The following is a 17,658-nucleotide window of genomic DNA, read 5'->3' on the forward strand; positions in this document are numbered from 1 at the left end:
CACAGTATGTTACCTGGATGCCAAAAAAAGCAAATACTTACTAGCCTCCATCCCGCAATGCCTAGCCCAGCGCCATTAATATTAACAAGCCACAAGTGTGAAAATCGTCTAGACAGTTTTCAGTGCTACTGATAAAATCCCATGCCAGTTAGTTTAGATGGAAATTGGGCAGCTGGCTGTCCTCAGAGGACATTTAATGAGACAGAAGAGAACAATAGACCAAGCAAGAAAAAAAACGACCTCGTGCTGAGCCTTACCTGAGCTAGCTCCATAGAGAGATTTAACTCCTGGAAACAAGAACCTAGCTACAGTCAGGTACAACTTGTCAATCCCTAAGAAGAGGAACTATTGAGAATAAGGAAACGGATTTTTTCTCCATCTGAAAGCATCAGCACGCGTACTGCCATTATTCAGCCTATCCACAAGATAGCTGGGGCTTAAAAAAATATTAAGACAGTTTGGGCACACAACAGAGCACTGTGACCCTGCAAGCTATCACTTCAAAACCACACCAGATAGGAATCAAACAGTAACTCCTGATCAGGGTCAGCCTTATAACCCCACTGGACCATCTACTACTGCTGAAGCACTGGTAATTTAACGCCTCATCTTCTTGCAACACAAGACCCATGCCTGGAAAGGGGATCACAAGCCTGGCAGCTGCAGGTACCCCGCCACTCCCTGTCAAATTAAGAAGATAAATTAGAAAAAAACTTCTGCATCCATCCCTCATGGTCTTAGTCCACCTGTGCCACAGAAAAACACTCACGTGCTTTGCAAGCACATCTCATTGACAGCGAAGATAAAACTGGAGATTTTTTAAAAATACTTTTACTATTTCCCTTAGATGTACCAGGTTTATCAGAACTGAGATTTCTGTCTCCCTCTTTTAGGCAGAGGTTTCACCACAAGTCGCGTACTGTCACTGTTAAAGGGGAGCTTTCTCAGCTCTGATTTAAAAACAATACCCAAGATAAATCTGTTCCAAAATCTTTTGGTCAGTTTGAAGGAAAACAAACCTACCTTTTTAACAGTATGAGTAAAAATCGCTGCTCTCATGTAATATTTCATTCCCTGCTCCTGCTTTGACAAATCTACCAGCTGGCCACAGAGTCTTCCAAGGTAAACACAGCCTTAATTTTTTACTGTACAAGGCCAAAAAAAATTCCATCTTTCCTGTTATGTAGTGCAGAGAAATGAAATAAGATACTGATGTTGTTCCACGTCCCTGCGCAGGGCATCCTTTTACTAAGCAGAACTGCTCAGCAAGGCTCAGAGATCAGTCTGCCACAGAGCTTTCAACTTCTCTTTAGCTTAGTAGGTTAGGCAAGGAAAGCTTTGCTGTTACTTTACTAATTCGCCATCCAATTAACAGGAAAGGAGACACTTCAGAAGAAAAAAAAAATGCTACATTTGAAAACTGCAGAAAAATAAGGCAGTTCTCTATACTGCTGTTGAATTTCACCGTCACTACAACTACCTGAAGAGCCCAATTGCCTCTTCAAAGTCTGTCAGTCACTGCTCACCATAAGGTAGGAATTTACTGGTGATTTACAAACCGCTAATTTCTGGCTAGTCATCTTTCACACCTGGTACTTTGTTTATAAGGGCATTTAAGCTGTTTTCTGTCAACAGCCAGTTGTTCTGAACCCAAAATGAGGGGCTGGTCACTTTACCTTGACATTGACTAACACATGGGTTTGAGGCAGTACAGCAAAGGGAAGAGAAGAGAATCCTTTTTAAAAGTTTTGAAAAGTAACCTGATAAATCCAAGGTTATTAACAGAGATTTAACGGAAGAATTAGTGATCTAATCGCATTACAGAATTAGGCATTTTACCTAATGAATATTTATTCCTAGCTGCACCAAGACACCTGTACATGGTACAATTGTATCTCACTGCTGAATTTTACATGGTACAGCTGTAAGAAACTGTCTCAACCAGCAACGTGCGCAGTGGTTGGATAGAGCCTTCCAACAGAGAGGCAAAACCATGCTGATTTCTGAAGTACTGTATTTTTACAATTTAGCTTCTAAAGCTTTTGGTGATCCCAAGACCCGCTGTTTTCAATTTTGAGAGTCTAGTCCAGAGGCATACACACAAAGCTCACAGTTTGTTCAGCATGAATAACCCCAGAGACCAGCCTTAAAAATCCAGGTCCTGTTTGCCCTACAGCACTTAGTGACCGCAGACTGGGATGTCTGGCTGTGAACAGCAACTCTCATTTACCCCAGAAACAGCAGCGATTCTTTATTTGCGTTTATAATGTATGTAAAAGAATCCCCTAGCTTGGGCAGGTGCTATATAGATTACAGCACGGACGCCCACAACATTTAGAAGCATTGCTTAACTGGAGCCTGGGCTTCAACCTTAGAGAGATTCCAAGAAGAAAAGTTCGTGTTGCAAAATGTTGGAGCGCGTATCACGCAGAGTTCACGAGCATTTACATCAACGATTTGGTTTGGTCCCATCCTTATTAAGCAGAATCTGCCTTCACTGAACTCTCCAGCTCTTGCAGCAGCCAAACCTTTGTCATGGGTATTTTAAAGCAAAATATTTCAACACAGAAACTACAGCTTTCAAACACTGTCTGTTTTAATGAACGCCCACTAGCCTCTGAATGGGTGCCGCGTTTCTTCTAGCAGTAATGGATGTGTGACTGTATCAGAATAAACCAGGACCGGTTTCTGCCGGCTTTTGCAATCAGAAAATATTCTGATTGTGGTCCAATACGTTTCACATCAAGAGAAATTAATTCCAAAACAGGCTGAAATGTAGTTGCTCCAGCAATCTATCTGGCACAAGGAGGACGAAGCAGTTCTAGAGAAAGTGAAAGGAAGTGATTGAATATAAGCACCTCAAGAATTTAGCATGTATACAACCTGTCCTGACAAAGCCCTGCAATAAACAAAAATAAGCTGAAGAAATGCTGCTTGCAGTACCCTAATGATCACTTTAAGTGCAGCAGCCAGCTTTTTCATAGAGGACGGTTTCCCAGACTTGCCCAACCTTAACCAATTACTCTCACAACAGCACTGAAGAGGATATTTAGAATGTCAGCCCAATTGTTCTAACGCGCCCCCTCTGCCATGCCCCAATTTTTGACAGGTTGTTCCTCTATTGCTATAGTGACTGCCATCCCTAATGCATGTGATCAAAGTCATGTTTTAGAGGTCACCTCCATTTGAAACAAGGGACATTTTTGTGCGAGTGGGAGAGAGTGGAAAAGGGCTGTGTGATAGGGGACACTCCCTCCTTTCTCAGCGCTGTAGTCTCCCGTTTCATCCTGCTCCTACTCCCAGGACCTGCTTTTAATTTCCTGAACTCCTCTCCTACTCCCAAGCTTGCTATGCAAATTTTGATCGTAAAAGATTCTGAGGTTTCTGACTAGCAATTGCCTCTTTCAGCCTGGGGTGATTCCCTCAAACACATAGCTGCAAGGATCCTGCCCTTCAGAACTCACTCACCAAGCCTAGCAATTCGTCAGCTGCAGCCATTCATTTTTCATACGCAGCCTTACACTTGTCACTTATGCACGATTAGCCCCATCCCGAATCCTTTCCTGAAACAGCCAAAATCGTCTGAAACAGATCATGTGAATAGACCAAATATTTCCTCATCCGTAATTTTAAATCACCAATCTCTCTGGTGGAATGCATGGTGCAGAAAAACCTCAGACATACTCAGGTGTTTGAATTGTAGGATTTGCCTAAGCCAGTTTTCATACAATGTTCCAGAGAGCAGATTTGTTTGCAAGAGATGTATTAATATTCCAGTATCGTTATTGTACTGAGATAGCCCACTTTTTCTTTTTTTTTTTTTTTTTTTTTAATGCTCGTGCCTTCATACCAAATCAGCTACCAGGGGACTGGAACTTCAGTCATGCATATTCTAAAATTATCTTTATAAATTGTATTCCAGTCATTGCTTCAGTAAGCTAGGAAATAAATCATGCAAAGGCAAAAGAGAGAACACTCTTTGAAAAATCAAAGATGTTTTGGTGAGACTGCTTCAATCAATGAAAAAAGGAACCAGCATCACATTACTGCCAAAAAAGAGTTGCACCAAGCACTGACAACAGAAAAACACCTACCTTGGGATGCCCATGCAGTTCTTCACTGTTTGACAGGGTAGCATTGAAGGGCTCTGTATACTGATTAGGTTCTTTCTTCATCTTTCTCTCTTTCTTTGCTGCCATAACTCTGAAGAGGCAAAACTGCTGACAGAGTAAAGTTGCCACAAATACCCAGGTGCACCCCTTCATTTTGAAGAGGGAGTGGCCAAGTCAAGGAGGGCACTCTCCAAGCTCAGAAACCTTCACCACCAATAATAGGAATAGACACAGACTTCTCTCTAAAAAATAAATAAATAAATAAAAAGGTTAGAACTATTAAAAGATGATCCTCTGGTCTATGCAATGTCAAACGAGCAGCATGCATGGGTGTGCTGGTGGCTGGAGAGATCTCTGTTCAAGCAGGACGCATTGAAATGGTACAGATAAACTTGTCTGAAAATCTGGATTCACTCGAAGAAAGAGGTAAGTCCATTCAGCCTCTTGAAGCTTACATAAATACAAGGGGCTCTGGAAAGTCCTGCCACCCACCTTGAAGTGTCATCCCCCCCCCACCCACCCACCCAATAAGTCTTCAGACTCGATTAAAATGCACTCGACTATGAAACCCAGAGAAGTCAAATTGCTCAGGGCAACAGTTGCTCAGGCCGGAGCTGACAACGCAAACTCATTAGGGGGGTTGTTAGGTTGTTCCTCTTCAACAGATTTCACTTTCTGTCATTTAAAGTGTTGTGCTCAGTTCAAAGCAGGCTCGAATACGGTCCATCCATCCTCCCTTGAAGGATACCTCCCTTTTCTCAGTGACAAGTCCTCATCCTTTCCTTTCAAGACGCTGCGAAACTGTAACCCAAGGTTGCTACAGCCACTGCTCTTCTGACCAGGCTGAAAGCATCACAGCTCAGCCTTCTAAGGAGAAAAGCAATTTTTCATATATCGTAAAAGTTAAAACAGGGAGAAATAAAAAACTGTGGATGTACCTAGGTCCATTAGGAGCAGAAAAAGTTTTCCCAACACTAGTTTCTCTCCCTCTTTAGTTGGGTTTATCTTCACTTTTCTTTAATGAGACGATGAGCAGCAAGTCCCGATGTCGCAAACAGCTGTCAGGATGTAGAAACTTGTCTTTTCCATCCTCGTCTCCCCTCACACCAGACAAGATTTCAGGTACCTCTTAGTGTAGATAACGCCTGATTTTTCTCGCTGCTCCTTTCCCCAGCTGAAAGCTGGCAAAACCCTCCTCAGCTTTTGCTTTACCTCAGCAAATAAGTACTTCTTTCCTGAACGAGTTTCCATCAACTTGAAGAAAGGGGAAAAAAAAAAAAGAAAAAAAAGGAGGAGGGATCACATTCTAATGAGCTGTCAAGCCTATTCTCTTCACATTCCTATTAGACTCACTGATAAGTGGAGCTGGCCTGTGTGCCAGGCAGATTTAAATCAATGCCCGTTCCCTCCTCCCTCCCCTCAGCCCTATTCTGTACCTCCCCTTCATTATCTCAGAGAAATCACCATTTTTCTGGGAAGTTTGTAAAACTGTACACGAGTGTGTGGTAGTGCTAAAAATATGTGGCTTGGAATAAGCACTCAGCATCGCAACACACATCCATACATCAGACCTCTTGCTTTCTACTCGGGTTAGCTGCTTCACACGTTTTCCCCCAGCTCTCATTAGAGGCTGGCTCTGTGGGGGCTTTCTGATTTATTCACTGGAGGGCGGGCTCATTATTAAAAAGAACAGAAAACCAAAGGATACAAATCTCCTACAAACATTGCGTAAGAGAGATGTTAAAGCATTTGGACAGTCTGCTAATCTTTGCCAGTTGCCTACCACCAGGAACAAATCTCCCAGTTCTCTCTACAAAATGTATCTGAGCTTGTACCACAAAAAAAGTCCAAGAATGATAAAAATTTGAAGTCCCTTACGCAGTCAGCAAGCAACAGGCTCGCTTTAACAATCTCCTTACCATGTTTTCTGTAATCCAGGTAATGCCAGTACAGTATGTCATTGGACTTTAAAGGCAGGCAGGGTGGATCGAGAGCATCAACTCTGCAATCTCTGTTACCTGTCTCAGGGAAACTGAGGCACGAACAATCAGAGTACAAAATCAAGAACTCTTAAAAGTCAAGATTTTTTTAAAGCACCTTTTCAGGGAGAGAAATGGAGTTTGGGAAAGTGAGAGCAAAAAGGGAGTTGCAGAGAAGCTAAATAGTTAACAGCATATCTCCCCTCCCCCAACCAGCTCACATTCCATTAAAACTACGTGGCAGACTTTATTTGTTAATAATATTTAACTTTCTTTGGCGCCTTCTCATACTTAAGCCTCTTTTTTCAGGTTAGTTGTAGACAAGCCATGAATTTGTAAAAGTGCACTTGATGACACATTAATAGGACAATCTGTCATATTGCAGCTAAACAGCCTGACAGATCCACACACCATGGCAAGAAATGACATTCAAGGCTGGAATGGGGTAATCGCTTTTTCGGTCTGCTGGTACAGGCTGCATCTGTCTGCCTGCAACATCCCCTTTCTCATCCCAAGAGCCAAATGCCAAGACTATATCCTCAGGTTTGGGGGAAGTGAATCCTAACATTTTTAAGCACAAGGCGAAGTGGTCCACAGGGACAAATTAACTCACCAGTTCCTGCCTGTATAATTTTCTCCGTTTAGGGCTGCAACAAGTGTCAGCACAGTTGTTACCTCTCCTCCAACCTTCGCTACAGCTTTTGTATTATTTGTAGAAAATCGCACGCCTTGCTGCTTGTTCTTTCATCTCGGCTGCAACAGTTCCAAAGCACCTGAGTCTTACCCATGCGTGAACACCTGGAACAGTATTCAATCTGTTTGCAAATAAATAAATAAATAAATAAAATAGGCTGATGTTGCGCTTAATAGCAAACCAAAGATCTCAAACGGACTGAAAGTAGTTTCCTCTCCGACCCATTGCAACAATAACTGGAATAGTTAAGAATGCAACAACACCAATTCTACATGAGGAAAGATTAGAAATAAGGAAAGTATTACAAGAAGCCACATTACGTCTGCATGCAACAACCCAAGTACAATTTGTAAACACCGTATGAACTGTGTGTAAAGCTGGAAAGGAAACCGAATAGTCAGGCAAGAAACTTGTGACTAGAGCTTTCAATCTCTACTTATGCAATTTGCCTTTTACTCAAAATAGTTCCACCTTCCCTAACTATGCTAAGAATAATATCCAAAAGGCAAAAGCTGGGATTTTCCCTGAACTGCCCATTGTAGATAAGGAACAATGCCTACGCCTTGGTGCAGAGATTTTTTTTTAAGGCAATGCAGTAGTAGGCACATTACCATTCATCGACACACACAACTGCTTGATAAGCAGATAAAGTCTAGAGTACTCCTATGATAGATCCCTTAGATATAAAATTGGCTTCCCAACGCTAACCTGTTATAAACTCAAGCTGTCGATTGGGGTAATATACAACAGCTGTTAGAACAAACCTAAATACAACGGCAGACAAAAGAGCAGTTTGGATTGAAAGACCAAGAGCTCATGGTCACTTCAGTTGCCTTCTGCAAAAATACTCGTGCTGAGCTGCCTGGATGCTGTTTCAGCTCTTCCTTTGGCTCGTTCATTGCCCACCCCACCAAGCACACTTGGTCTCAGCCATCCAGCCGCCTCTTACTCAAGACGAAGATGGAATTATTGCCCCATCTTGTGGCAAAGCCGTGGAAATGACAAGTGGCTAGAAAAGACAAGTCAGTAGTACTCAACATTTCTCGTGGGTTCTTCAGAGTTAACAAGTGTGAAATGAGGTTGCTGGTGCAAGGCATTTTCCACAAATAAAAAGATCCTAATAAACCCTAACAAATCGTGCTCACTTGTTGCCCAGAAAACATGCCCCACAAAAGTCTTTTTGATAACATAAAACATGAGTGCTTTACTTTCAATAGCCCCCCTTTTGTGTGTGTCTGCCTGTGTGCACGTGATCTTTCCACTGAAAACATGCTTTTTCTACTTTAAAAAGAAAGATCTAGCTTCTGTGGGGCAACAATAAAAAAACTGTGGAACAGCATTTTAAAGAGTAGCTCCTACACACCTCAGAGTAGCTTCTGAAAACAGGTACAGCACTTCAGTGACAGCTGTGATGTATTATAGGACAAATATCTATCTGCATAGGAACTGCACTACCAAACACAAGAGCAAAAAGAAGTTGCTACCTGTAGGTCTTTTTGTACGTGTTTTACTACAGATACAAGGGGTTCCAAAAACTAACATGAGGAAAAGAATCTGGAGGTAGGGGAGAAGCAGTTTTACCACAGTCTTTACTTCCTATTCCACATATATCCAGTTAGATTCTTCAAATGATCCCTTTGCCAAAAACAGTCCCACAGAAACTTCACATTTTGTCATGAATGTTTATTATGAACAAACAACTTTACAATGCAGTCATTTCTACTCCTCAGTACATGCTTGAAGTGAGGTAATTTCTGTGACCTTGAAATCTTGAGGGGGGAAAGAAGTTAAGACTACACACAAATCCAGGATTTTTAGTCATGAGATCTTTAAAGGCTACCATTGAGATGTCTTACGATTCAAGTTGCAAAAAATCCCTATCGTCTGTGTAGAACAATCTTACAGAAATCTATGAAACTGCAGCATGAAAGTGAAGGGCCAGACATTTGTCCTGGTGTCATATACTGAGGGACAGCTTTTAGTTTCATTATATTAAGTAATGCACTGCTTCAGGGCATGGTAACATTTTTGCATGGCAAAGAATGGTGTACTCCATCTACTGACTTTGGTAACAAAAAGATCAGATACTGCATACTATTATAAACGCTTTAAAAAAAAACACAAAACATCATAAACTACACAAAAGGGAATAAATCTTCTGTTACCAAAGGCAAGGAGCAAGGACATGTATTGAAATCTTGTAAAGCCATAGGTGCAAGGGGTCAGTCAGCTACTGGGTGCCATTTGTTGAAAGCTAGGAACTGTCAAGTCTCTCTCTGAATCCAGGGTACTGAAGAGAAACTGCATTTGGAAGGTAAGGTTTGGGTTTTATGTAGCTGTTTTTAAATACGGCCAATTCTCATAAAAAATGCAGCATCTCCAGGGTTTGACCAAAGTTTTTGTTTCCAATTGTGGCACTTATTAAAGAGACCCACCTTCAGATGCTCAGGTGTAGTTTAAGGCCAACTTCTTGCCGCATAATAAGCTGTGTTGTAAGAAATCAACATCTCTCATTTTGCTAGTTCTTTTACCTTGGCTAAGTACATTTCACAAAAGATGCAAAGACACCATGCCCGAGGTCTCCTTGCCTTTGTCTTCAGTTACGTGGACAAAAGACCTTCCATAAGATAAACATAGATAACCATTTATAAGCTTTTGTCTGTAGGCGACGTCAACGGTTAAAAAAAGGCATTGTGAGAACACAAACATGTTTGATACTAAGATCTATGAGACAGAACAGCCTCAGCTAAAGGTCCGTATGCTTTGAGAGAAAAAAAAATATCACTCCAACAAGCCGTCTTGAAAGTCCTATCACTACAGGAAAGACATGACATTCCCCCTTCCTTCACAGCACACCCCCAGACTGACAGAACGTTATTGTTTCTACAGACACATACAATTGGTGCTTCTCTTTTAACAAGAGCTGATTAAGCACATACAAGAGGCAAATTAAAGAATAGTTATAAATAAGATTTGGTAAAACCACAAAATCAAAGATTTATAAATACATTTTAAAAATCAACCTTTTCCACATTCCATCCTCTCCTTCCCTTCCTTACCTCAGTAAGATCTGCTTTAAGATTTCTTTAGTATAAAGCTGTTCTGCTAGCTTTGATAATTCCTACCTATTGCAGAGAATTGGTCACATTTATTGATGCTCTAAGCTGCATGGCTCATGGGTTTACCATATGTTTTTGCTTACAGTTCAAGATACCAAGGAGAAGCAGAGAGAGAACAAGTCTGAAAGGGAAAATGAAAGTTTCAAAAATTCTTAAATACATGAGGTAATATTTATTGGGCTCTTCACAATATCTAGAAGACTACACGGTTAGAGGCAGAGCTTTTTACCCTATCACCTTTGACAGTTCGTTGTACCATGAACAGTGAGTGCACTCTTCCCAGATGACTAGACATCACTGCCAATTTTTAAAGGCACAGTATGTTTGCCTCTAATAAACCAAAGCACTTAGATAAAACTAAGCAGGAAAGAAAAAAAAAAGGCAAACTGAGTTGAAAAAGTAACTTCAGACTTTCAAACTACACTTGCAGCTTCAGTGTTTACGCACAACCCTGTATTCTCAAGAACAAACATCAATATTGCAATCATCTGAAGGGGAACAGAGAGGAACTTGGATCTACAAGCCAAAAGCTTCTAGAAACTCAGATAAATTAGTAGGGTTTGGGCTTTGTGGGTTTTTTGTTTGTTTTGCCTTTTTTTGGCCAATTTTCAAGTAAGCAAGCAGAACTAATGTGAAGGGTTTACTCCAGCTAATGACACTTCAGACTAATTCAGCTGGTGCTGAAGAAGCTCATTTGTTATTCAGACACATTTGACTTTGTAACTTCACAAGGGCTAGGTTTACTTCATTTACCCAGGAATTCCAGAGATTTTCTCAATACACAATCAGCTCTCCATTGGTCTGTGCATTTTTATTATTTTTTTTTCAACAGTGGCACCTTGTGATCAAAACAAAGTATTACAGTTTTAAAATACCTCCCAGAATGGAAATCCCTAAGTGAACAAATACAAAACAGTACTGGATATCTGTATTCCCACTAAAGACTGATTCAAACGCTTTTTCTGGCTATTCGTTCCTAGAGTCTGACAACTGCACTTCTTGTAGCCCAAATAAAACCTTCAATTACATTGTGATAATTTAGACAACAAATTTAACACACACGGTGTTATTTTCCCACTCATCTAATCACTACTGACTAGATATGCAATGATGTCCGTTCTATTAAAAAAAAAAAGAAACCAGCCATCTTCTGGAGTCAATGTTCACATTAACCAAATCCTTACCAAGTCCGTGTTTTCTCCACCTGACTCATTTTGCATCCTGTACAGACTCTTTGCTAACAAAACTAAAATGATATGCATCAAGTGTTAAATTTTAAAAATTGTTCAATGAAGTAAAAAGCCTTATTTGCTTAAGATTTTCAAATCTCAAATAACAGATGGAGAAGTGCTAGAAAAATCAAAGCACTAGAAATGTTAGTGTTTCATCAATAATGCTTTGACTTGACAACAGGATCTGTGAGCAGAACTTCTTTTAGTTTTCTGACTAACTGAACGTACTCCATTTCCCAAAGAGAACCCATGAGCCAACCAAGGTTTTACCTGCAACTTGGTAACACAAATGTTTATCCCAGTGTCAAAAGTCAGATGCCCAAAGAGTCCCACTCACTCTGCAACTACCTCTAATTTGGTCTTGGATTTCTTTTATTCTCCTCATTCTTGCGCTATGCTTCTCAGTACATACTTGACTGTGTAGGCAAAGGCTGCGAAACCAACTATAACAAACAAGTTCGCCAAAGCTCCACCTAAGAGTCCATGGTTACGATTAGCCTGCTGGAGGCCTGGATGATTGGCAGGTGCCAGCGGAACATGCCCGTTAAGAAGGGGTATTCCATTCTGACCATAGTGTGCTTCCCCGTCAGGGACAACATCTGGTAAAGGGAGGGATGGAGGTCTGTTGTTGAGCTCTTCTTGTGCTTTCTGTTTTTGTTTAATCTCCTGGAGGGAAAAAAAAAAAAAAAAGTCTGCAAGTTAAAGTAGTGAAACTTTTGGGTGTTTTGAACAGATTTCAGAAGCCAAGTTCTTACATAACTTTAAGAAAAGGATATGGTACATTTCCTTATATTGTAGATCTTTCAAGCTAAATTAGCTGCATTACACTTGTACAGTCTCCTCAACTTCCTCCAGAATAACCTACTTCAGTAATTGACGCTAGCGATCATTTGTCCAAGTTTATTTTTAGTCCACCTGTACATTTGCTAGAAGCTTTTTTCAGAAAAGAGAAAGTCTTGCATCAATAGTCTTGCACGTCCAGCTTATTTTGAACACAAGATTCTCAAAAATTGAAGAAGGAAATCATAGAGGCTTAGTAAAATTAAGACTGTAAGTATTATATGTTAAAAATCTGCCTGTACTTGGAACAGTAGTTACCTATTAATGTCACATTAAAAAAAAAAAAAATCCGATCTTTCTGATGATTTAGGTTCTACCAAAACATGACCTCAGGTATCTTTAACAAAAGCACGTCTCTCCCCCACTAAAGAAAAGGGATCTTCTACATCTTTTCCATCCTTTTTACAGTATGTATTCTTTGTGCAATAATTAAGACTTGCTGTTTGACAGAATTTGTACCACACAATACAGCTTGCCTGACATAACACATTTTATACTCGGAATTCCAAATGCCAACGTGCATCAGCATTCTCATAGTTTAATGCTAGACTCATGAAACAGTCTCTCACAGGACCTGTTCCCTTCATACGGTATCCAGAAAGTTAACTCTCAACGTCTCAACAGGAGGCTGAAAGAACTGAATTCCCTCACTAAGAAGTTACATGAAGGAATCATCTTAAGACAGGAGAGAACAAAGGAGCACCCTTCATTCTTAACAGATAAGACCTTTTAAAACCAAGAACTATGAGTGGAAACAGTGAATCCAAAAGGTGTGAATGAAGTGCAGTACTTTTTCCTACACACTTCAGTTGTTACCTGTACCTGAAGATATAAACTGATCAATATACCCAGAGGGTTAGTGTTGTACAAGGAAGATACGCATCCTGATAAGATGTCACTCATTCTCAGAAGTTAAGCAGGAAGAACATAATGACCTCTGATCTTAAAGGTGTATTAAAAAAAAATCTAGGACAATGATGGACCAAGTCCAGATACACAAAGATTAGTTCTACCTCAATTCAACAGAGTATATAATTCTAAAATATTGGGAACACAACCGTATCTGCTGCGTCTGCAGCTCAGTCAAGGTTATGATACCAATCCTAAATACATTTCTTTAATTCTCTACACAATGGATCTTTGTGCAATAGCAAAACAGTTCCATGTCAAGATTCAAGTTTTTAATTTTTACACGCTGTAAAAGTGCCTTTTAAAAGGTTTCCAAGGTTGACAAAAGTAGCCAGGGTCTTGGAAAAGTCCTACACAACTAGTTTACAGATCTACACAGAAGTTGAAAACTACAGAAAAACAAATTACTGCAGGAATGAATTCCCTTACCTCCACCACTTCAGGGAAGAGCTCACAGAAGACTTTATCTTTTAAATTAAATGCTAAGCTTTGTGCAGCGAGTTGTCTTTTCTGTGGAGGAAACAAGAGTTACCAGCTGTACCATACAAGCAAAGTTAACACACTTTAATGCTGCATCTGGTTACCTCCCATAAGAATGTTGCAAACCCCTAGCCATCTAGTTTCTACCATTTACAACTTTATACCTGTCAGTATTATTCACTATAACAGACATTTCTAAACTCAACCTGCATTCTCATGCCTTCACTTTACGGGCTTAGTGTTCTGTACTGGTGTGCTTGCTTGGCAGATATTTCTAACGGAAAATTTAAAGCATGCTTTTTAGCAAAAAGGACTTCATTTTTTCTTCAAAACCCTCCCCGTCCTCACACTTCCTAAACCTGACTGCCCGTCACGTGTAGTAGCCCACAATATATTTCTTTCATAGATACCAAAACATCAGCTATCACTGTTGTGTTAACTTCAAGGTCACGTTCAACATTCCCTCAACTGGCAGAAGGTACATGACGCAATCTGGAGCTTACTGTGAACTCTGAAGTCTCTATGCTGCCCAGTGTGGGGCCCTTCTCCACCATAAAACTAAGAAGGCCCGTCAAGATCGTTGAGACTGACCAAGCTGGATTCCATGTATCAGGGTGGAAATCAGTGATTGAAAGACATAACCTTCAAAAATATAAGACAGAATGTGTTTATTTTTGCCATTAAAATCATTGCACGTTACACATATTGCTAAAATGGTGTTAATTGCTTAAGTGTTAGAAGAAAATCCTTACCTTGTATTACACTTAAACCTTCCATTAGGTGTAATCATATAAATACTAGGAGGTTTAAAAGGAAATTCTCTGGGGAATATTAGTTTCCCATGATAATAGCCACCTGCATTACATAAAGAGATGAATTACTTATTTTGCATGAAGATGAAGTCCTAAGCTACTCACACTGGGCCAAATACAACCCTTTACCTTACTCCTTCACCCCCTCTCACTAGAGATCAAGTTTATTATCCTGTGCCTCTAAAACACGGGAATAACGATCCACACCTGCAGTAAATTTACTTTGGAGGCTATTCTCTGACATCCATATCACAATCAGTATTTTCTCTTTTCAGGTCCCTAATATGTTTAAGGAATATCAGCCCAAGTGTATTTAATACAATATAAATGCATCAGCTTCCCACAAACACAACTAACTGCAAGTGAAGCCCCATGAAGAATCTGACTTTTAAAAGCATTTTGCAAAAGGCTGCAGAAGACACTGTGACTACAGCAAATTAATGCAGCTTTTTTGTTCCCCAATTTCTCTAGAAAAATTCATAGAGAATACAAGCCTCAGTTCAGTAAGAGCTGCTTATATGGTAGCAGATAATTAAGTCATACTCAAAAAAATCCATTTTTGTGTTTTATTTCTTAGGATTTTTTAAAATTATTTTGACTGTCATGACATCTAACGCAAGCTATCTGCTCCAAGATCTCAGCAATTACTTAACAGAAACTTCTCCCCCTTCAATTTAACATAAACGTGGTTTTGCTATCATCCTCAACAACTGAAAAATTAACAGACAGTTGCACCCCCAACTCTTTTCAACAACCTATCATGCATGTCACAGACAGCTTTGAAACTATATTTACAGTTTTAGAGCTATTAACTGTAGGTATACTTTGCCCATTCAAAACAGCCATGCAATTACTCAAACATGCCAATCACGACGTAAACTACACGCGTGTTTTCACTACATGCTTTTACCTTCATAGGGAGTCATTTCAGGTCCCCGGACAACATAGTGCCTAAGACAAAAGGAAATTAAAGCAAGGTGAGAGCCATCGTACAATCAGCCATCCATTTCTCTAGAGAAACGAAGACCTGTATCACTTCAGCAAAACATTTTTCACGTGCTACCTCCCAAAACCAAGATTCCCATACAATCTGGAGGAGTAAGGGAGTCAGACTTGACGACCTGGAAAGTCTTGTTCTCTCCACAAGTGTGCGAGCAGTTCGTTCTAGTTCTTACCATTCAAGGATATTAGATGGGAGGGGTTCTGCACATATATAAGGCACTGGATCTTTCTTAATTCGAAGGTAGTCTTGTTTTAGTCTCTGTGTTGCTGTCGTTGGTGCTCTCTTATTACTGTTGTTGCTCATCTAGTTTTCAAAAAAAAAATACATAAACACAATCTTAACAGGTGTAGAGCTATTATGCTTCACTGAAGCTCCATATTTCTGGAAAATCTACAGAGTATTTTTAAATGTAATTCCCATAACTTTTAAGGAGCAGCTTAACCAACTAACACACTCCCAGAAGACTCCACACATCATCCAAACTGGAAGATACGCTGTCCAGGAGACTGCTGCGTAAGTGTATAAGCAGCAAACTGCTATCAAGAGAGCAAGCTGTGCTACAGAATACACGTGCACTGTTAATAACCATTTCTGCACTTAGGCTGACCATGCGCTATTAAGATAATTTTTTTAGAAGTGCTTAGTCCTTTGGAGTAATTCATTTCCCAATTTAGTTTGAATATCTATTATGTAAATTTGTTCATGGTTTAAATTCGTTTGCTCTCTTTCTACCACATCCAGTTATTTAAAATAATAACTAACAAGAAAACTCCGTAATTGCATTAATGGCTTTGGGGTGAGGAATTTTAAGTTAAATCTGCTGCCTGCTGAGGATTCAGTTAAATTTACAGAAGCGAACTTCAGAGACAGATTATTCTCTTCCAGACAAAGACCTCATCCAAAATCAGACAAGTCGGTGTGAAGAATGGAAACTCCACGCTGCTTTCAAGACAAAGAAAGCATTACCCCTTACAGGGCATCTACAGAACACACGGCAATTATTAACTGCCATTTAGCTCACTTTCCCTCAGAAAAGTCGAACAAGTTACTTAGTTTTCCACTTGGAAATTCAGATGAAAATGAAAGAAAGATTTTACAAACAGCTTGCATAAAGAGATAAGACAATGCTCACGTGATAGCAGCATTTGACTCCAAAAGTATGTGAAATGCCTTTGAACCTTTCTATTCCTTCACTTCAAGCAGATAACCAAATACATTTCTTGAGAAGTGATATTTATGTCACCAGCAATAACTACACGTGGTCAAATATGCAGACCCTCCTCAAAATAACCCCATTTAACCCATTTTTGGTAAAATCACTGTACACCATTTAAACATATGGCGGTTTTTCTTGAAAGAAGTTGCACATGCTTTTAAGTCACATATCTTTAAATCAAAATATTAATTCTTCTCTAAAGAAGTCATGTTTTAAAACAGGATTTATTTCATATTTTTAAATTCAAGGAAAAAAATTGTTCTGAAGCCTTGCAACAGAGCCCCTCACTACAGACTGCAAGAAAACACACTGAAACCTTCTAGCCTGATGCAGAGTTATCGAGGTTTTGATACCCCTCGGGGACTTATCTAAAAGAATATTTACATTTAAAACGTGAAACTGAACAGGAACATTTACAGCAGCCAGAGATTTCCCCGAGGAAGAGGAGGAGGAGGAAGGGGACAAGCGGAGAACCCCCGGGCTGCCCTCAGCGTGCTTCCCACAGACCCCGCGGCCCAGCTCCGGGCCGGACAGGGGGCGAGGGCCGGGGACAGGGGGCGAGGGCCGGGGACAGTGACAGGACAAGGGGCAGCCAGGCCCCCCTCAGGCCCCACTCACCTCTCCTCGCTACAGCAACCCCCTCCAGCGCCCGGACGGCCCAGCGGCCAAGTGAGGGAGGCCGGGAGCGGCTGGGGGGCGGCGGGCAGGGCCGGGCAGGAGGGGCCAGGAGGGGCCGGGCAGGGCCGCGACCCCCGCGCCTCCCGCTGCGGCGAGACCGCGGCTCCCAGCCAAGATGGCGGCCCGGCGCAGTGCTGCCGGCCGCTTCCGGGAAGGAGCCGCCCTGCTTCCGGGGCGAACGGACGTCACGTCCGGGCGGCTGGCCGCCCTCAGCCCCCCCTCCCCTCAAGGGGTGGCCCCAGCATGGCGGCGGTGGGGCTGCAGGCAGGGAGGTGTTGGGCTCTGCCTTGCCTTGCCTTGTCGGTTCTCTCACGGCCTCTCCACAGTCAAAAAAGCACCTATAAGCGGTCATGAAAGTTGACTGCAGGGAAAAGAATTGTGGCAAAAGCACTGCAGTATATTTTGACGTGGCCATTCAGCCCCCGTAGCTTCACATGAAATTGTATTTGGGAGGAAATTCGGGGTTGCCTCGACTTTTATTCTCTGTTCTAGCTGTGTTGTGCCACACGTCTCCTGAATCTTCTTTAAATTCTCAAAACGGATAAATGTGAACTCACTTCTTCCCTGTTAGTTCTGCACGTGTT

General features: G+C 41.1%; 2 protein-coding genes across 5 annotated transcripts in view; both read right to left on the bottom strand.

The window, feature by feature from the left end:
* Window positions 1-6,897, bottom strand: part of C1QTNF12 (C1q and TNF related 12) — a 28,094-nt gene extending 21,197 nt beyond the window's left edge. The window contains exons 1-4 of one of the 4 annotated variants that reach the window (XM_048067593.2): window positions 6,705-6,897; window positions 6,032-6,144; window positions 5,051-5,366; window positions 4,095-4,354 (exon numbers count right to left, since the gene is read on the bottom strand). In XM_048067593.2, coding sequence (XP_047923550.1) covers window positions 4,095-4,265 — 171 coding nt within the window. In that variant the 5' untranslated portion in view covers window positions 4,266-4,354; window positions 5,051-5,366; window positions 6,032-6,144; window positions 6,705-6,897. Of the gene's footprint in view, window positions 1-1,023; window positions 1,087-4,094; window positions 4,355-4,673; window positions 5,018-5,050; window positions 5,476-6,031; window positions 6,145-6,704 lie in introns of those variants that run through there. The other 3 variants (XM_013194287.3, XM_013194290.3, XM_048067594.2) reach the window with 3 other exon arrangements.
* A 1,550-nt stretch (window positions 6,898-8,447) lies between these two features.
* On the bottom strand, window positions 8,448-17,221 carry UBE2J2 (ubiquitin conjugating enzyme E2 J2). The gene is made up of 7 exons (XM_048067597.2): window positions 17,015-17,221; window positions 15,353-15,483; window positions 15,088-15,128; window positions 14,118-14,220; window positions 13,869-14,007; window positions 13,315-13,395; window positions 8,448-11,802 (listed from the first exon to the last, which is right to left on the bottom strand). Exons 2-7 carry the CDS (start codon window positions 15,481-15,483, stop codon window positions 11,518-11,520), a joined length of 780 nt encoding a protein of 259 aa, XP_047923554.1. The 5' UTR covers window positions 17,015-17,221; the 3' UTR covers window positions 8,448-11,517.
* Between the last annotated feature and the right edge of the window lie 437 nt (window positions 17,222-17,658).

This window comes from Anser cygnoides, chromosome 23 (assembly GCF_040182565.1).
Source record: "Anser cygnoides isolate HZ-2024a breed goose chromosome 23, Taihu_goose_T2T_genome, whole genome shotgun sequence".
Taxonomy (NCBI): domain Eukaryota; kingdom Metazoa; phylum Chordata; class Aves; order Anseriformes; family Anatidae; genus Anser; species Anser cygnoides.

Bases quoted from the DNA above. Each gene is read 5' to 3' on its own strand.
- UBE2J2 (XM_048067597.2), bottom strand. From the start codon at position 15,483: ATGAGCAACAACAGTAATAAGAGAGCACCAACGACAGCAACACAGAGA. The intron at 15,129-15,352 runs GTAAGAACTAGA...CTTTTGTCTTAG, and splicing joins CCATCTAATATCCTTGAATG to GCACTATGTTGTCCGGGGAC. The intron at 14,008-14,117 runs GTAAGGATTTTC...ATATTTTTGAAG, and splicing joins AGGTTTAAGTGTAATACAAG to GTTATGTCTTTCAATCACTG.